At 39.1% G+C, this 18,771-nt stretch overlaps 12 protein-coding genes across 12 annotated transcripts; 6 read left to right on the top strand and 6 right to left on the bottom strand.

The window, feature by feature from the left end:
- Positions 1 to 25: 25 nt before the first annotated feature.
- On the bottom strand, positions 26 to 1,162 carry SEH1 (Seh1p; the record flags this gene model as incomplete). Its single annotated transcript, XM_043192867.1, has 1 exon — positions 26 to 1,162. One exon carries the CDS (start codon positions 1,160 to 1,162, stop codon positions 26 to 28), a length of 1,137 nt encoding a protein of 378 aa, XP_043051255.1.
- Positions 1,163 to 1,485: 323 nt separating this feature from the next.
- ALG7 (UDP-N-acetylglucosamine--dolichyl-phosphate N-acetylglucosaminephosphotransferase) lies at positions 1,486 to 2,982 on the top strand (the record flags this gene model as incomplete). The annotated part of the gene is made up of 2 exons (XM_043192866.1): positions 1,486 to 1,491; positions 1,546 to 2,982. 2 exons carry the CDS (start codon positions 1,486 to 1,488, stop codon positions 2,980 to 2,982), a joined length of 1,443 nt encoding a protein of 480 aa, XP_043051254.1.
- A 145-nt stretch (positions 2,983 to 3,127) lies between these two features.
- Positions 3,128 to 3,868, top strand: KQ657_002090 (uncharacterized protein; the record flags this gene model as incomplete). Its single annotated transcript, XM_043192865.1, has 1 exon — positions 3,128 to 3,868. One exon carries the CDS (start codon positions 3,128 to 3,130, stop codon positions 3,866 to 3,868), a length of 741 nt encoding a protein of 246 aa, XP_043051253.1.
- Positions 3,869 to 4,451: 583 nt separating this feature from the next.
- On the bottom strand, positions 4,452 to 5,774 carry KAR5 (Kar5p; the record flags this gene model as incomplete). The annotated part of the gene is made up of 1 exon (XM_043192864.1): positions 4,452 to 5,774. The coding sequence occupies one exon, from the start codon at positions 5,772 to 5,774 to the stop codon at positions 4,452 to 4,454; it is 1,323 nt and encodes a 440-aa protein (XP_043051252.1).
- A 256-nt stretch (positions 5,775 to 6,030) lies between these two features.
- Positions 6,031 to 7,335, top strand: KQ657_002088 (uncharacterized protein; the record flags this gene model as incomplete). The annotated part of the gene is made up of 1 exon (XM_043192863.1): positions 6,031 to 7,335. The coding sequence occupies one exon, from the start codon at positions 6,031 to 6,033 to the stop codon at positions 7,333 to 7,335; it is 1,305 nt and encodes a 434-aa protein (XP_043051251.1).
- Positions 7,336 to 7,341: 6 nt separating this feature from the next.
- On the bottom strand, positions 7,342 to 8,461 carry RIM9 (Rim9p; the record flags this gene model as incomplete). Its single annotated transcript, XM_043192862.1, has 3 exons — positions 7,342 to 7,906; positions 8,175 to 8,183; positions 8,454 to 8,461. The coding sequence occupies 3 exons, from the start codon at positions 8,459 to 8,461 to the stop codon at positions 7,342 to 7,344; spliced, it is 582 nt and encodes a 193-aa protein (XP_043051250.1).
- Positions 8,462 to 8,881: 420 nt separating this feature from the next.
- HAL22 (Hal22p) lies at positions 8,882 to 9,979 on the top strand (the record flags this gene model as incomplete). The annotated part of the gene is made up of 1 exon (XM_043192861.1): positions 8,882 to 9,979. One exon carries the CDS (start codon positions 8,882 to 8,884, stop codon positions 9,977 to 9,979), a length of 1,098 nt encoding a protein of 365 aa, XP_043051249.1.
- A 67-nt stretch (positions 9,980 to 10,046) lies between these two features.
- On the bottom strand, positions 10,047 to 11,465 carry MSY1 (tyrosine--tRNA ligase; the record flags this gene model as incomplete). Its single annotated transcript, XM_043192860.1, has 1 exon — positions 10,047 to 11,465. One exon carries the CDS (start codon positions 11,463 to 11,465, stop codon positions 10,047 to 10,049), a length of 1,419 nt encoding a protein of 472 aa, XP_043051248.1.
- Positions 11,466 to 11,785: 320 nt separating this feature from the next.
- Positions 11,786 to 14,227, top strand: DHR2 (RNA helicase; the record flags this gene model as incomplete). Its single annotated transcript, XM_043192859.1, has 1 exon — positions 11,786 to 14,227. One exon carries the CDS (start codon positions 11,786 to 11,788, stop codon positions 14,225 to 14,227), a length of 2,442 nt encoding a protein of 813 aa, XP_043051247.1.
- Positions 14,228 to 14,705: 478 nt separating this feature from the next.
- PNG1 (peptide-N4-(N-acetyl-beta-glucosaminyl)asparagine amidase) lies at positions 14,706 to 15,746 on the bottom strand (the record flags this gene model as incomplete). Its single annotated transcript, XM_043192858.1, has 1 exon — positions 14,706 to 15,746. One exon carries the CDS (start codon positions 15,744 to 15,746, stop codon positions 14,706 to 14,708), a length of 1,041 nt encoding a protein of 346 aa, XP_043051246.1.
- An 833-nt stretch (positions 15,747 to 16,579) lies between these two features.
- ATX1 (copper metallochaperone) lies at positions 16,580 to 16,765 on the top strand (the record flags this gene model as incomplete). The annotated part of the gene is made up of 2 exons (XM_043192857.1): positions 16,580 to 16,593; positions 16,615 to 16,765. 2 exons carry the CDS (start codon positions 16,580 to 16,582, stop codon positions 16,763 to 16,765), a joined length of 165 nt encoding a protein of 54 aa, XP_043051245.1.
- Positions 16,766 to 16,937: 172 nt separating this feature from the next.
- Positions 16,938 to 18,707, bottom strand: DSL1 (Dsl1p; the record flags this gene model as incomplete). The annotated part of the gene is made up of 1 exon (XM_043192856.1): positions 16,938 to 18,707. The coding sequence occupies one exon, from the start codon at positions 18,705 to 18,707 to the stop codon at positions 16,938 to 16,940; it is 1,770 nt and encodes a 589-aa protein (XP_043051244.1).
- Positions 18,708 to 18,771: the final 64 nt, after the last annotated feature.

Here is an 18,771-nt window from a genome sequence, read left to right as displayed (position 1 = left end):
TTAGATAATGTATATTTATGTTATTTTACGCTGGGACATTCTTTTGTTCATTATCAGCAATCCTATTATCTGTTCTGTTACTTGTGTTGATAACACTCATACATTTCCATTCGTTCAAATAGTTACTCTTCCATAATCGAACATTGCCGTCATCACCGGCCGAGCTTAGGATGGTGCCTGTATTATTCCATTTGACTCTCCACACTTCCAGCTTGTGATCCGATAATGCAGCCACGGTTTCTATTTCGAGTTCTCCATTGGGAAGTTCCTTCACTTTGAAGATCCGTACAAACCCATCCTTACATCCGGTGGCAATAAGATGAAACAGTCTTCCCATAGACGGAGCCCAACTCACGGATCTTATAAGACCATTGTGTTCTGGAAGACTTGCAATTCTTAGGTATTTTGTGTCAGAGTCTGGTGGTTTAGAAGCCGCTTCATCGTCACCAGTAGATTCTTGATGATGATGGTGATGGTCTTGATTGGAAGACGATTGCAGTCCTGATTGTCTCCCGGGATTAGCGGTAGAATCCAATTCATCATTATCGGAGTTGGGAAGAGTACTATATATGAATGCTTGATCGATGACCACCACTATAAACTTCAGGGTCTTTGTATATTTAGAAGGACACCATTCAATTGAAAAACTACTTTGTAAGCTTTTCACCGGTAATTGCAGATTGGATAAAGGGATTTCGGTGGTTAATGCCCATTGAGTCAAATCACTAGAATCAATAGAGTCGTAAATCCGAAATATACTATCTGATCCAACACAAGCTAATTTTAAACCCAAATGACTGGGTGCAAATACAACGTCGTAGATAGGACCATAAGATTCAATGGCAAGGGTAGCCAATTTAATCCATCTTCTTCCACTACCATGAAGTTCATCAGGCTGTTCTTGCCATATTTTAACTGTTCTATCGTAAGAACACGATGCTAAGATGGGAGCACTTGAAAACTCGGGATTGGCCCACGAAAGTCGTACCACCAGGGAGTTGTGTGCTTTCCACAGATCATTCAAGATCCACTGTGATGTTGTAGCATCATAATCAAATACTTTAATATGCTGATCTGACGAACATGTTGCTATGTGTGTGCCATAAAAGTCGTATTCGACATCGTGTATAAGTTCTTCGTGGCCAGTGATGAACGGTTGCATAGTACGTGATATTCTTGTAACGATGGTATGATACTGACAAGCACCGATTAGCACTGATAAGCACTGATATAATATATATATATATTAGATAGGTTATACCTTGAACACTATCACGATACAGTCGTGTCAGACACACTATCGCGGAAAAACATAGCTTTTCAAAAACACGTAGATTCAATTAAAGAATGCAGAACATAAACTCTACACACTTCATCACGATACACGTCATATAAGGTCCAGGGACACGTGACACCGGCAACTTAGTTGATAAGATTACCCAATTAATCTTTCTGCTCTTCTCTGTTCCATCATTACTTTAACCAATGAAAGTATCGAGATACATCCGGGCAGCGGTACTCATTGGCTCACTAGCACTAGTAGAGCCTAACAAACCATTACGTACACTGACGGCATTTGCTGGTATAGGGTATGTCATTACTACCACGATGATTCCCCGAGTTAGTGAAGTGTTTATTAAAGTAGGATTGAAAGGCAGAGATATGTCTAAGAAACCACCCGTGGCGGAGATCCCCGAGTCAATGGGAATTGTGGTGGCTGTGACGTATCTTACATTAATGTTGGCGTTGATTCCGTTTGTGTTCTTCAAGTATTTGGTTAACTTTGCCAGTATGTCTAATGACGAAGAGGTGTCTGAAACGTATCTTCAACAATATAACACTTTGTCTCATAATCATTTATTCCCCCATAATAAGTTGGCAGAGTATCTTAGTGCTGTTTTATGTTTGCAAAGTACTACATTATTGGGACTTTTTGATGATTTGTTTGATATTCGGTGGAGAGATAAGTTCTTTCTTCCTTCAATTGCCTCTTTACCCTTGCTTATAGTGTATTATGTTGATTTCAGTGTTACTTCAATTGTGGTGCCTTCATTTATCACCGAATCCCAATGGGGATCTTTACTTCTTGCAAATGTGGAGTTCCTAATTAGGTGGGGGAATATAGTGGTTTCGAGAATTACAGGGTTAACTTTTAGTACTCTTGCTCCAGATTATTATATTAAAACTGCTATTAAAGTCCCCAAAATGCTTGACTTAGGTGTATTCTACTATTTATACATGTCAGCAGTTTCTATATTCTCCCCCAATTCCATAAATATACTTGCTGGCGTCAATGGGCTTGAAGTGGGCCAACTGATTGTGCTTGGGATTATTCTTTTACTTAATGATTCATGTTATTTGTTTTCCAACAGTATATCTCAGGCGGCACGTGACTCCCATTTGTTTTCTGCTCTATTTATAATCCCCTTTATTGGCGTTTCCTTGGGACTATTACAATACAATTGGTTCCCTGCAAAAGTGTTTGTGGGAGATACGTATTGTTATTTCAGTGGGATGGTATTTGCGATTGTTGGTATCTTAGGGCATTTTTCCAAGACCTTGATGATCTTCCTCCTTCCACAGATCATTAACTTTGTGTACTCCGTACCTCAGTTGTTTCATATCGTTCCTTGTCCCCGACACAGGCTACCCAAATTTGATGTTGAAGACGGTTTAATGTATCCAAGTTATGGTGAAGTCACGACTACAGGTGGTTCAGCCTTGCAAAGGATTATGTTTAATACTTTGGAGGTTTTTGGGTTAATCAGTCTTAAAAGGGATAAGAATGGTGACATTACTCATTTCTCCAATATGACAATTATTAACTTGATATTGGTACGGTTGGGACCATTGAGAGAAGATGCGTTATGTATGGTTATTCTCTTGTTACAATTGATCACTGGAATCTCAATGATAGCATTTAGACATACCGTTGGTCCCTGGTTATTTGGGTATGATAATTTAACCTGGGGAGTTAAATAGTACGACATAGGTACGACATTATAGATTAATATTATCACGACATGGTTGTTGCAGATCCCACCCAATTGCTGCAAAAAAAAAAAGTATAAATATGGGTGCGACATTTCACTCTTTTAATTAACCGCTCTACTCTTTACTCTTTACCATGAAGTTAACATTATTTATAGTAACTTGTACTCTCATCAAGCAACTGATGGCAATTTATGTGCCTGAGTTAAATCAAGATTGGACTCTTCTTCGGCCTGAACTGAATCCTCCCAAAGGGTCTGTTATTTCATTACCGTTTAACATTGGGTTTGTTGCCAATTCTTATGTATGGGACAAAGAAAAAGGTGCTATGGTTGAACCAGAACGCCAAGAGGCGACCAGACTGATTACCACTACTGTCACCAAGAGCTATGTCACTGCCGCTCCACAAGCAACGACAACCATTGACCTTGTTCAAATCGATGATGGACAGATCCAACGCAAGACTACCGGAGCCAACGATAACGGTGACTATGAAGAAGATGATAGTGATAGTGAAAGTGATTATGAGGGTTATGTCAAAAGAAGCGTTGAAGCTGATAGTCCTGTCTTTGCCGTTGCTTGTTCAACCAATACGGCCCTCTCTTTGTCTTTAAAGGATGGGATCTTGAAAGATAACCAGGATAGAATTTGCAGTATTGTTAGTGGGCATCAGTTCCAATGTGATGGTCCAGTTCCGCAATATGGAACTTTGTTTGCCGCTGGTTGGTCAGTGACACCTCAAGGCTTATTAGCACTTGGCAACAGTACAAAGTTCTATCAATGTGCACTGGGGGATTTCTACAATATCTACGATACTTCCATTGATCCACTATGCAACCCAGTTGTACTCAATGTCGTTGAGTTGATTGAGTGTTAGTAATAGCTAAGAATTGCTACATATATATATAGGATTATATAATTCCATAGTATTCTATTAATCTATTTGCTCTATAAACTTTCAGTGTACTTAACTATTGTCACCAAGTCACGTGACCGGCTAAAGGTATACCTTTACCACCACAATATGGTATACTTTAGGAGAGGTAGTGGGTATTCCCCACAACTATTAGGCTTCCAGTGACTTTAGAGAAAGAAATCGAAATCGAAATCGAAATGAATGGTATACACGTTTCAAAGAGTTTGTCTATGTCATCTCCGCTATACCATTAATATACAAGAGAGATATTAACCATTGAAGAAATGTCGTACACAGATTTACTTCACATACAAGTTCATAAGGTGTAAATTGGGCTTGAATTTACACCCGCCATACGACTCTACCTCTACTTGTAGGCTGCGGTTTTTATGCTAGACGATTTCACGAGTCCAACGTTCAACATTCTCAGTAAACTGTCGTAAGCATGGTGTATCCAAGTCGCCATTCCTTCCATGCAGTTCATCTTGGACCGTGGACCACGTCAACCCAATTAAGTGGTATTGTTATGCTCGAGTACTTATTATTATCCTTGGGTGTTGTAGGATGTAAACAAATACATCATCAAGAGTAACCCTGAAGCAAAGGGAATTAGAACCGAAAAGTTACCCCACCTAAATACGGTTAGTAAGACAATCGATAGCCAAAGGGCACTTCCAAGTCGTCGTACCAATAATGTAGGAAAGTCTGGTAATAGCCTCTTCAATGATTGAAACAAAACTCCAGTAGCATTTGCCAGTAATGAAATCTCAACTATGGTATCATTCAATAGGCCCATATATTGATGAATAGATGTCATATAACTGACCATCTCATCTTCAAGTTTGGTCTCAAGACTCTCCAACATCTCTTGTGTCCGAGAATCCAAGGTATCAGAGAGCGAAAGCAATGACAGTTCATATTCTGATCTCATGACTCTTAATATATCTGCTAATTGATGCTGGAAGAAATCATTGACCAACTCTTGTTGAAGCTGAAACTCCAATGCCAGCTGTTTAGTCTCTGTAAGTATTCCATCAAGTTCAATTGAAAATTCATACATCATTTCCCGAGAGTCCTTCTGGATAGTCAAACAAGTGTCTTTGCTCTGTGATTCCAACTGTTGAAGACTTTCAATGACATCAACAACTGTACTATTGACAGCAGAATTGATGGAACTAACTATTAATTCTATCATTAAGTCCATTTCACTCCGTGCATTGTCTTGAGCTTTTGATAATGAATCCAATCCCACTTCAATGCTAGTGTTTAATACTTCTTCAAGCTGTACCAAATATGACTCACTGGTTTCAAAAATATCACCCCATTGGTCCAATATCTGGTTCACTATATCAAGCAGGTCTTGTAGTTGATGGCTGATATGGTCATTCATAGTATGAATTTCATCGTTTCTGTTCTTAATTGAACCATGGAATGTAGTATATATCTTGGTAATGTTCTCATACAATTGAAGGATCTGGTCCTTCTCCATAGGTACCAGGAACTCATAACAGTAACTGGCGGTTCTACGGAAGTTCCCGCTATAAGTAGTCCATAACTGATCTGAGCTGTGGATATCCAAAACACAAGTTTCATAGTTGTCACTCAAAAGACAAGTGGATGGATATGCCACGCCGGAAGCTATCCATTCACATTTGGATAACTCTATTGCCACGTTCCGTTTAATTCCAGGACTAACACCATCAACACCATCAATGCAATTGGGATAAAGGATCTCCAATGCTTTCTTCACACAGTCTGACTGTTGTAGTTGAGAAAAGAGTTCCCCTTCGTCGGACCACTGCTCTATGTTGTACGCATTATCACCAAGTGCTTTACAAACTAAACTTATGGCTAAGAATATAAACATGACTTTAAAGCCATGCATCCAACTATACACCAACGGCAAACATTACTGATCTATATACAACTACATGTAGAGTGAAACAATAGTGATACGGTTGCAAAAGTGTATGAGGAGGGGGGTGTAACGTCCTATATATACTCGAAATATGTTAACGGTAGCGCAGAAAGTGAAAAATTTTGGGATCGATTCAAACAAAGTCATAACTGTGGAGGTGTATCTTGCTTATATTAGTACTACTAAACCCAATAATACTAATACTATGAGTTTATCACGACGAGGATTCAGTACTGTGACTGGTCTTCGAAATGGTGGTCTACACATGTTTCTTCCCAATGAAACACAATATGTGTTCAAAGGAGAAAGATTGACCCCACAAGAGAACATTAGGGCTATACCCTCGAAACCACCACTTCAACCCCAAGTTAAGAAGTTTTATAATGATATCACGAGACCGGATCAGACTGGTGATGTTATTAAACGGTTCACATTGACAGATGTCATCACTACTTGTCTTGCTAGCAATAGTTTGGTAGACGTAGTCAAAGGTGACGGTGGTGCTGGCATTGAACTTTATTTCACTCCAGTGGTAACCAAATGGATGAATGATTTCAATAACTTGGTGTTACCCCTCGAAGATATATCAAGTACCGAACCACCTACATTCTATAGATATAAGGCTATAGAGGATTTACAGTTGGAAGTCCCTCCAGAAGGCATAACTAGTCAATGGTTGAATGAGATTATCTCATCCAATAAGATTGTACACAACAGTACACTTATACTACAGGGGAAGCTTTTACCTATGGAAGCAACCAAGTTACCCACGTTTGAACTGTTGATGTTTTGGTTACTTAGTCATGAAACTATAGGAGGTCTGAACAATAATATAACGGTGCTAATGTCTTTCATTGAACAACACTTTGATCTCATTCCACTGGCATCACTTGAGACGATGGTCGATTGTTTGGTTCATTATATCCACGGGTTGGAAATAGTTGACAAAGGCACTTTTGAGCACTTCAATACCATAGTGCAGCATGCCCTTGTAATTAATGCCAGTTTGTACACTAAGATGTCACCCATAATGGCTGATACCCTTGCCTTTGAGTACATTAGAGGGAACAACGTGCAAGCTGCAAGACAAGTCTTGATATCATTGGTCCAAGACGCTAAGCTTGCACCTACACCATCCACTGTCGATGCTTTCTTGAAGACATGTTTTGCGGAGGATGTATCATTCTTGAAACCGGTATTCTTCCATCGGAATAGCATGACTCCGGACGTTATTCTGTTTTTAATAACCCATAGAGTTCATAGCGTATCCGACTTGAATAAGTTAGTGGAGTTATTGGAATCATATCATGGTAAGGAGACCCTTAACCAATATCAATACCAGTTATTCGAGTGTCTTTGTCGATTGCCTATTACGGAAGTGCACTTGACTCAAATGATCAAACGTTTGGTGATAGAAAACTCAGTTAAGTTGAATGATCTGGTGATTGAGTTGATTGATAATCAATACAGTTCATTGAATAGTCATCAGTCCTTAAGTAAAATATTGTAAATAGTATTAATGCACGTATCCATCATTATCTTCGTTATCATTATAATCATCATCATCAAATTCATCTGTATGCTGTTCATGTGTGTGAAGATCCTCAAGAGGAATGTCCATCGTTTGATCAATAGTAGTAGTGCTTCTTCTTCCATGATGTACCCATTGACTATCTTTATCAGAATTGGAATAGAACCCATTTGTATAAACATAGAACCCATCATCACTGCCACTATCATCATCATCGTTGTCGGGATCCGTTACCATACGACGTCGCAAGTACATGTCATCATTCTTATAGTTAGAATCCCCACCCTGAAGATACTTCCGAGTACTCACCTCTCTCTTCATGAAACAGATGGTACTGGCTGTAAACGCCAATAGGATTAAGGGTAAGATTTGGATCCACCCAACGTAAGTTAACCGTGGAATAAAGAGTAAGATATCAGCCAATAAGGCCAATAATGTCGCAATGAAATCACATAAAGAAAACATCAACATAAACGAAAGATACATAGAAATGTCTCTCGGTTGATCTTCGTCATCGTCATCTTCTCCACCATCTTCAACAACTTTATTACTAATACTATTAGTATTATTATTATTATGGCTTCTTCTTTCTTCAAATTCCACTATACGTCTGTGACCTATCCGAGACCTGGAGGATGACCAAACACTGCTATTTCTACTGTGAACTCGACTAATGGTAGGGTCTGCTTCTAAGTCAATAGTGCTACTATCATCATTGATATTGTCAGCACCGATTCTACACCGTTTCCACTGGTGTTGGTCAAACCATAGAAGAACCAATAGAAATACAGTAACCACAAGATGACAACTAGATAAACAAAAGGCAACTATATGAACTACCAACAATCGAGAAATCAGAAGTATAGCTCGAGTGGGTAACGCAAATGATTGTTCATTCTGAGCTCGTTCTAAAAAGAAGGAACTGTTCTTTGATGGATATCCTACACTAATGTCTGAACATTTATTTGTAGTAGTATCACATATACCTAAGATTCCAAACGTGTAGCCTTCTAGTTTGGCAAGATATATGCCGTTAGTGTTGGATGTTACCGGAACGGATAGTATTGGTATCAAATGTAATACGAAGCACACCAAACTAAAACATGCTAGAACTACTAACCCTTTATGCATTTAGTAATGCCATGTACCAGATCCGAGGCAAGCCGGGTGCTAGTTAGTCAAGGGATAATAACAGATGGAACTGGATTAACTGATGAGCCGGATAAACTCGATAAACTAAATAAACTTCTATTCACTACTACTACTTTATGTTATATAATGGAGTGTAGTATACTTTGCCCCGATACACTATTACTTTTCACCACATCCGAGGGCAAAGAATATCCGAAGTATTTCCGAACCCCCGTAAAACGATTTGTATGTACACATCACGTGATCTTGCATCAATATAATTTTGTCAAAGATTAATCCCCGTATAAAGCTAGCGTCATAGTTCCATAGTTTAATGAACTTGAAGTTCATTATATTAGTCGCATTGTTAAGCATATTACTTAGGTGGATCAAAATGAGTCGTGGGTCTGTTCATCTATACGAGAGAGAACTTGAAATCGCCACCTTGGCAGTGAGAAGAGCTTCTATCCTTACTAAGCAATTGAGTGACTCTATTGCCCAACTACAAGCCAATGGAACTCAAATTAAAGAAGATAAATCACCTGTTACTGTTGGAGATTATGCTTCACAGGCCATCATCAACCATGCCATCAAAAAGAACTTCCCTCTGGATGAAATTGTGGGGGAAGAAGACTCAGCTGACTTACAAGGTACATCACCTGAAGCTACTGGTTTATCACAACGGATCTTGGAATTGATCAAACAAATACAACAAAAGACTCCTGAATCAAGTAGTAAGATTGGTGAATTGGATAATTTGCCCGATATCTACAAGAGTATTGATTATGGGAACTCCGAGGGTGGATCGTCGGGTCGGTTCTGGGCTTTAGACCCCATTGATGGTACTAAGGGGTTCTTAAGAGGGGATCAATTTGCTGTTTGTCTTGCACTTATAGTTGATGGTCAAGTTGTATTAGGAGTCATTGGATGTCCCAACTTACCGGAAGTAGTAACTTCTAACACTAATGTTCTGGGACTGAAAGGTGGATTATTCTCTGCCATTAAAGGAGTTGGATCTTACTACACCTCACTCTTTGGACTGAATGGATTCATACCTTTGCAGCAACAAGAACGGATCAACATGAAACAAAATACCGACCCCACTCTTTTGAAGGTAGCTGAAGGTGTGGAAAAGGGTCATCTGTCTCATTCAACTCAATCCCGGATCAAGACTAAATTAGGGTTTAACTCCGAAACGGTTTCCAATCAAACATTGAACTTGGACTCACAAGTGAAATATTGTATTTTGGCCAAGGGTCAGGCGGATATCTACTTGCGGTTGCCTATCAACGATACTTATAGAGAGAAGATCTGGGATCATGCTGCAGGGAACATTTTGATTAGTGAAAGTGGTGGTCAAGTTGGTGATATTCAAGGTAACCCATTGGATTTTGGTCAGGGAAGATTCTTGAATAGTAAAGGGATTATTGCTGCCAATAAGGCTATCTTTAATACGGTTATTACTGCCGTTGATGATGTTCTTAAGAACTAACTATGTACATATGAAGAAGAAGAAGAAGAAGAAGAAGAAGAAGAAGGAGAAGAAATAAAATGATACCTTATTCCTTGAACTCTCCAACATGATAGTTTTGTTTGCCTGTTCTAACCAATAACAACTTACCGTCTATCAAATGATTGTCCTTGTCAAACAAAACCACATCATCTGGGTCTTCAAGTTGTTTCCTTTCTAATCCCAAATAAACTCCTCCAGCCTTGATTAATCTTCGGGTTTCACTTTTGGATTTACCCAATAAATGGCTCAATAAAGTACTCAATTTCAAATCGTCGATACTAGTATCACCAAAATCTTTAGCCGAAAATTGACTAATAATTCCGGATCTTCTAAAGTTCTTAAGTAATGTTTCAGCACTCACATTATCAGTGAATGGTTGATCTGGAGTAGGGAATAAGAAACTGGTGATATAAGCCATTTCTTCACCGTTTCCATGGATCAAATCAACTACTTCTCTTGCCAAAACCCTTTGAGCTATACGTAAACCGGGGTCTTCTAAATGCTTAGGTAATAATTCGTAATCAATGACATTGATTGGTAAAAGAGTAAACAACTTTAAAAGTTTCCCCACCATTTCATCTGGGACGTTAACAAAATATTGATATAATTGATAAGGACTGGTTAATTGGCTATCGATGAAAATTGCATTTCCGGCAGATTTACCAAACTTTTCACCTTTAGGTGTAGTAAGTAATGGAACAGTCATACCATAAACATTTTTTTTTTGAAGAAGATGGTGATGTTGTTGTAATCTACCAATCAAATCAATCCCGGCTGTAATGTTCCCCCATTGGTCATTGCCTCCAATTTGCATATTGACATCTTCTCTTTCAAATAAATGCCAAAAATCAAAAGCTTGTAAGATTTGATACGAAAACTCATTGTATCCAATCCCATTCTGTGACTGCAACCGAGATTGAACCGAGTCTCTTGCAAGCATTTGATTCACACGAATATGTTTACCGTATTTACTCAAGAACTCCAAGAACCCCACATTCTTCCACCATTCAGCATTATTAACACTGGAAATGGTACCCTTTTGGGCAACCGGGAAGTTTCTAGATTTGGCATAAGCAACTCCTTTCTCAAGAAAATCACGTATCTGTTCACTAATCCGTTCAACATTAGTGTTTCTTTCATCACTATCAAGCTGTTGTCTTTCGGTACTTCTACCACTGGGGTCTCCTACCATCCCGGTGGCTCCTCCAACAAGTCCAACTACATCATGGCCTCTCAATCGGAAATGTAAGAGCACCATCAAGGGTAACAAGTTCCCTAAATGCAATGAGACGGCTGAAGGATCAGCTCCACAGTACAATTTAAAGTGTTGACTGGGACTCTTGGAGGGGTCCGTCAATTCATACAATTGATCCGAGGTATACGACTCTACTAAACTCCGCGCTTGTAAATGAGCCAATAATGATCCATTCATATCACCTTCATAACTTTTACCGCCTTCAGTCATTTGATAGATGGTCGGAACAATAGTCACTGTCTCTGGAGGAGGGACTGCACCAGCTGCCTTAGCAGATTGGAACCGGCTAAACGAGAGCAGCCCATGAGTCACGCGTCTGCGCATCGCCAGGCGTATCATCGCCAGGCGTATCATCGTTTAAAGTGTTTATCACTGGTGGGAAGTGAAAGTGTTCACCCATACGGACAACCTCCAGTATGTATATGATGATAATTTTGTCACCTGCATATAAGACTCGGTTTATATTCAATAAGATTTTATATGCGATGTGATGGGTCAGAAGAGATGTGACTGCAAAAGTTACTGTACGGATGAGTGCGGTTCAATCGCCGGTACCAGTGGCCGATGGAGCGTATAAGAAGAGACGTAGAAGAAGAAAGACCGGCAAGAATGTTCATGAAGCTGAGGCCGAGGTTGAGGTTGAGGTTGAGGTGGCCACTAATGGCATCAAGCGTCAGAACAAGAAGACCAAGTTTTGTGATGATGATGAGGAGAGTGAAAAGGAGCATAGGGTGAGCGAAGAGCATACAGACGTGAATGAAGAAGCTGGTGATGTCTTTGGCAACGACCTTGGTAAGGACGTAATCAAAAACGCTAGTGACGGAATTAAAGACAGTAAGGGTAAAAAGGAAAATGTTACAGGTCACATTAAATCTTCATCTAAACGTCACCAGCCAAAAGTGGTTTCTTTAGATTCAGACGATGATGATGAAGGTGACTTCTTCAACCCCAAGAACGTGGTCTCTAAGTCACAACTACAAGCCAGGGCTCAAGCACTTCTCGACATACGACAGGACTTACCTATCTACCAACATAAAGATGAAATCCTCAGACATGTTAATGAGAATAGTGTTACGGTTATTATTGGTGAAACCGGGTCCGGTAAATCCACTCAGATCCCACAGTTTTTAATGGATGGTGTCAGTAACGATAAGAGACAAATAGCAGTCACACAACCTCGTAGAGTCGCTGCTGCTACGTTGGCCAAACGTGTGAGTGAAGAACACGGATGTCAATTGGGCCAAGAAGTGGGTTATCAAGTTCGATTTTCTAATATCACCAGTGCCAAAACCAAGTTGAAATATTTGACTGATGGTATGCTTTTAAGAGAGATAATGATAGATAAAAATTTATCTAAATATTCTACGGTTATTATTGATGAAGCTCATGAAAGAACAGTATTGACTGATCTTGTAATGGGGTTCCTTAAACAATTATTGGCAACCACTCGAAAGAAGGATTTAAAAGTCATAGTCATGTCTGCTACATTGAATGCTAAACTCTTTAGTGAATTCTTCAATAATGCCCCTGTCCTCTTCATTGAAGGTAGGATGTTTGGTGTCGATAATTACTATTTGACTGAATCAACTGATGATATAGTCGATACTATGATTAGGGCTGTTGTTCAAATTAATAATGGTGAACCAAGAGGTGATATCTTATGTTTCTTACCTGGGCAAGAAGAAATCGATAATGCAGTAGCCACATTAACATCTATAAGCTCACAATTACCTCGAGAGGCTCCTTTAATTGTTGCATGTCCTTTATATGCTGCCTTGTCTCCTCAACAACAACTGCGTATCTTTGATAAATTGCCAGAGAACAAGAGGAAAGTTATCTTAGCCACTAACATTGCTGAAACCTCTATTACTGTTAGTGGTGTGAAATATGTGGTAGATTCGGGTTTAAGGAAAGTCAAAGTCTGGAGACATCAATTGGGATTATCCACATTACTTACCACGCCAATTTCTAAAGCTTCGGCTAAACAAAGAGCTGGTAGAGCCGGTAGAGAAGCAGCTGGAGGTAAATGTTTCCGATTATATCTGGAATCAACATTTAATGAATCACTTCCATTACAACAAGAATCGGAAATCTTACGTAATGATGTCATTTACCCGGTTCTAACCCTTAAAAAATTGGGTGTAGATGACTTACTTAATTGGACTTGGTTGGAGTATCCTGGTAAAGAGTCGATTTTACTGGCACTCAATGTTCTTTATTCATTGGGAGCATTAAATGATCAAGGGAAAGTCACTAGTGTGGGGGAGAAGATGGCCATGTTACCTTTACCTCCACAATTATCTGTAGTGTTATTAACAGCCATTGAAAATGGAGTTCTTGCCCCAGTGTTGGAGATCATTGGATGTTTATCTGTTGATAATTTGATTCTCAATGTCAATGGAGAGTTAAGAGACGAAGTTAACTTGAAACGTCGTCAATTTTGTCCCTTGGGTACCCAATGGGGTGATCTTATTCTGATGTGGGAATATTATCAAGTGTTTAAAGAGAATAAGCTGAGAAATTGGTGTAAAGAGATGTTCTTTAGTTATAAAGGGTTCAAGAATGTTGAACGTGTTATCCATCAATTGAAGCAGTATGTTAGAAACATCACCGACAATAACAGTGGAGATAAAACCGATATTGGTGATGATGAAGACAATGAGACTACCCAACTTTCTAACAACACCAAAGATATCCCTATGATTCTTAAGTCGTTTCTCAAAGGATTCATCACCAACGTTGCAGTGGGTATGCCTGATCGATCATATCGTACTCTTAACCATGGTGACTTGATTAGTGTTCATCCGTCATCTACTCTCTTTGGGAAGCCAAATGTTGATGCCATTATGTACATTGAATACGTGTACACTTCCAAAGGGTATGCGCGTACTTGTTCTTCTATAGAACTATCTTGGGTCCAAGAAGTTGCACCTCATATTCTTGGAGCCAGCAGAACCAGTTTACATCAATAATAACGTTGGCCCAAGGTTTATATAGTTTGGTGTTAGGGTCTGTGTGGTGTTAGGGGCTATTGACGCGATGAGAAGGGAGTTCAAAACCAAACACACAAAATATTATCAGTCAACTACTTCCATATTGTTGTTCTTTAAAGCTATGGCTGGTGAACTACCGCCACCATTGATAAGAATTCCTATTGAAGCGGTACAACATGACTATAATCATTTGGCCACCATGGGATACTGCATTTTAGTGTTTACTTGGATGTTGTTTGTGGTTACAGTAGGGAGCATGTTTCAACTTTGGAAGTTTGTGATTCTGCCCTTTTATCCCCTGGAATTGTACTATAAGATGTATAGTATTCTCAGTGTGATTGATGGGTATATTATGACAATATGGAGCGTCTACATTGTGATATGGTTATGGGCAGTTGTATCGTGGATTGGACTTAAGTTATTCCGTCAATCCAAGGGTCTTCTTGTTGAAAGTTAACTATAACCCGTCTTCTCCTCTTTGCTTTGTCCATTCAGCTGATCCGGATTGACGACCTTTAGGGATAGTAGTTGTCATAGCCGGAGTCTGGGTCGTGGTGGAGAGTTGTGATTTAAGTTCTTTATTTTTCCTTACGATAGCTTTGACATACAAGTATTGGAGATTATGACGTGTCAGTTGTTGAAGTAATGTTGTTTGGTTAAGCAATGAAATACACCGTTGGATATCCTTTTGTTTAATCTGAGGCTTGGTTATACGATTCTTGGTGATATATTTTGTACTTAGATCAACCATATAATCCTCGCCACTTCCAACCACTAGACTCATTGCCTTCCCCCAGTTTTCTGAGTAGAGCAGGGGCTCATCCATGACAGCTTCACAAGGGTCCAAATGGATCCACCGTTGTTTATGGGGACTATAGAATTCACACCATACATGATCTTCAACGTTCCAGATGTATCGGAAATCACCACCAATGACACACTTGGCTACCATAAGGAAACAATTGACCCATTCGCCACATCTTCCTGTTTTGGAATAGAGAAGATTTAAAGGATGGTTTAACCTAGGGAATTTGGTGGTATGACCTAAGGGACAGTTGTACACTTCAACACGACACGTTTCAGTTGTCCATCTGCCCTCAAATGGCTCTTGCACATGTGCTACACATTTTGTTTCTTTTGATCCACAATGTTGACATTCAGGAGCATTCATCCACAGAAAGAAGTCATTCTTGAAATAGTGTAATAGATTCCGTAATTGGGTTTCCGTGTAATCTTCTGCTGCAGTTGACTCTTGTTGATGTTGATCTGGGAACACCTTCAGTAGATCCAAACTGTCCAAAACCACGTCTGGATCTATTGAATCGTAGATACTCATATTATTTTGGAGCCCTTTAAGTTGATGAGCCATGGAAACAGTTTCATGGTTAGTTGAAGATAGAAAGGCATTCCATTTATTTTCTGAGACGGACTGTTTAGCTCTTTTGATTTGTGAAACAGTAAAGGCGTCTGTTAGTGCTTGTACGGATGTCTCGTCCATGTTTACTATGATGATACTGTGATGTTTTGAAGGTATGGTTGGCGACATTTGTAAGTGAAGGTTTTGAGGTATTATTTCCGGGGGTGTTTCCGAGGTTCGGAATAGCCAGAGTCCAGAGAATACGAGCTTCCTAAGAGTTTTAATCGAGGTATTATCTATCACATGATAGTAAACAGATAGTTGACGTGTCATATTTAAGACTTAAATCCTACCGTCTAAATCATTATGACATCATGTCAAAGATATTAATTACATATTTCATGGTTAAAGTTGAGGTGACACCATAAGTCCAGTTTCAGTTTACATTTGACAGGTATCAAATGTATGCCCGCTTAATTTTAGAAATACATTTGATATATATATATATATATATATATGTGAGCATATTATCTGATGTATCGGAATAACACTACTAAATGTGATGTGTCATATTCTGTAAATTAAATGTGATAGATCAGATGTGTTTTTAGTATGTGACAGGTCATATAATGTTTATAGAATGTGACTCGTCACATTGTAAATCGCGGTTGTTATTATCATATTTGACACCTATATATTATCTGATTCGTATAGTTTGATTGCATAATATGCTCATAGCTGCAGCAGGCAACCGCCATTCTCATTGCCTTAATGTTGAAACAAGTTGGCCTTTTCGGTGTTGCAATCGGTAATAATAGTGTGCGCCCGACAAATGCGTAATTTGTGCTGTCATACTTAAGACACCACAGTTCCCTTCAATCCTTCCGGGTTACTATCGACAATTGGTATCTGATTCTTGACTTCCATTCCGTTTATCGATCAAAAATATGTCACACTATCAATTCAATGTCGCCATGGCATGCTCTGGGTGCTCCAATGCCATCAATAGAGTGTTAAACAAGTTGGATGGTGTTCAAAAGGTTGATATCTCTTTAGATGAACAAACTGTTGATGTTTACAGTAGTTTAGATTACAATACCGTTGAATCAACTATTGCTAAGACTGGAAAGAAAATTAATAGCGGGAAGGTTGTTGCTTAGAATTTGAACAGTACATACCTTAATAAATACCTTTTGAATTTTTTTTTTTTTTTACCGGATCATTTACAATCAGTCAAATATATATTGTCTGCATTAAATACGATGACTAGACATCAACACATCGGATTAATTCATATTGAAATTACTCTATACCCGGTATCCTATAAACTCTTTACATTCTCCGAAACTCTGTTATCTCTTGGATAGCACGTTCCCTACGTTCACTAGGCGTAAATGTACTTTCAATCAATGCCGTGATTTCTTCTGTATCCAAATCGTATAACTCGCCTCGATAAAATCTGTCGAGAATATCGGCAAGATGTCCTCCAACAATGAACTTAACATTGTCTAACTTATGATAAAGTAATTCCTCTCGTTTGCTTCCCACGAATGCAATTGTGATCTTATTACAGGCATCAACCAAATTACCAATCTTTGTAGCCTGTACTTGTCCTATATCCTCCAAAAGGTAGATACTATGAATGAAATAAGTGTTTATCAACTTAACAATATGACTAGCCAAATCATGATACTTTGCGGTGTTGGTATAATGAAGTTGACTATCGGATAAGCTCTTAAGTTTTTGGTGAAGCTTGGAAAATTTGGCTACTGTGACATCATCTAATGTTCCGTCATCACTTGAATCGGAATCCTCTTCAGTAACATTTGCTAGTCTCTTATTAACCCCAATTTCTCGAAGGATTTCAAGTATCTCGGTGTCGAGCCCAGCTAGTTGTTGTGTCCAATAATTATCAGCAAATCTTGCTAAAGTTGCAGCTTGAATCTGTTCGGCAATATAGTGCAAATCGTTGAACATAACAAAGCTTTCCATGTATGAGGGATACAGAACTGAGGCCAATGCCTTTACAGAATCAAATATATTCGGATTATTGAAATCAATAATTGCTTCCACTATTTTGTGTGCAACTTGTGAAATCATTACTTTTGGTTTATCCGTTTCCAATGATGTCTTATGTTGTTGTTCATCGTCTTCTTCTTCATCCCAAGCTTCATCCCAATTGTCCCAATCGTTGTTGCTGTTTTGAGTATTCGACACTTGATTTGGACTAGAACTTATGTCGTACAATTGGTTGACCCACTCGCCTAGTTCTGGTGACATGAAGATCTTCCGAACACGGTCAATATACTGATCCGTCTGCCAGTTATAATATAACTCGTCCAAGTCAGAGATCTGAATGTTCCACGACCCACATAGCTGTCTGAGCTTTGCAAGATTGGGGAGTTTGGTTATGTGCAAGGAAAGATAGTTGACCATTGAATGGTTAATTTTTGACCGGAATTTATTCTTGTCCGACCTACAAGCATCAATGAACATCATAAATGCAACCAATGAATCAACATATTTGTCTTCCTGCGTCAGAGAAGACGTTAAAACTTGATGCTCGTCATCAAATACTGCTGCTGTCGTCCCACCGATGATCCTACTTAATAACTCATCCCATGCATTGACTATCTTGGAATCCACTGGCTTAAGTACACGGAAAACGCCTTCCAGTGGGAAAAATATCCCGCTAACCTTTTGCTCTATTCTCTTTTCGTAGTCCGTGTGAGTCTGGTGTAGTTCCAGCTTTATCAAACACGGAGGGAGTCCTTGTATTGCTTCTGACATTTTACTCGTAATGTCCTTCACAGCACTATACTGATCAACAGCTTCCTCGACATCAGTCAGAGCCAAATACAACTCTATCTCCGCCAAATATCCTCGGATATACCAAAGCTTGTCTAAAAGTGCCAATTGTGCATCTATTCGAGTGATCTCTTGATGTGTCTTCTGGTACTCATCATCTTCTTCTTCTTCTTCTTCTTCTTCTTTGGTGATTGATACCTCATTTTCCTCAACATGAAGCTCAAACGTATCAATCTTGGAACTGATCGATTGAAGCTCCAGTTGGTTAAGCTCCAAGAGCTGTGCAATTGACATTTGATAATTGAAATAAGCGATTATGTGACGTATCACATTCAGCATATCATTTAAATTGAGCCTG

The sequence above is a fragment of the Scheffersomyces spartinae genome, assembly GCF_019049425.1.
Source record: "Scheffersomyces spartinae strain ARV_011 chromosome Unknown scaffold_2, whole genome shotgun sequence".
In the NCBI taxonomy this organism is placed as follows: Eukaryota; Fungi; Ascomycota; class Pichiomycetes; order Serinales; family Debaryomycetaceae; genus Lizanozyma; species Lizanozyma spartinae.
Note: the sequence above shows the minus strand (reverse complement) of the source record. Positions and strands in the feature narration are given on the sequence as shown.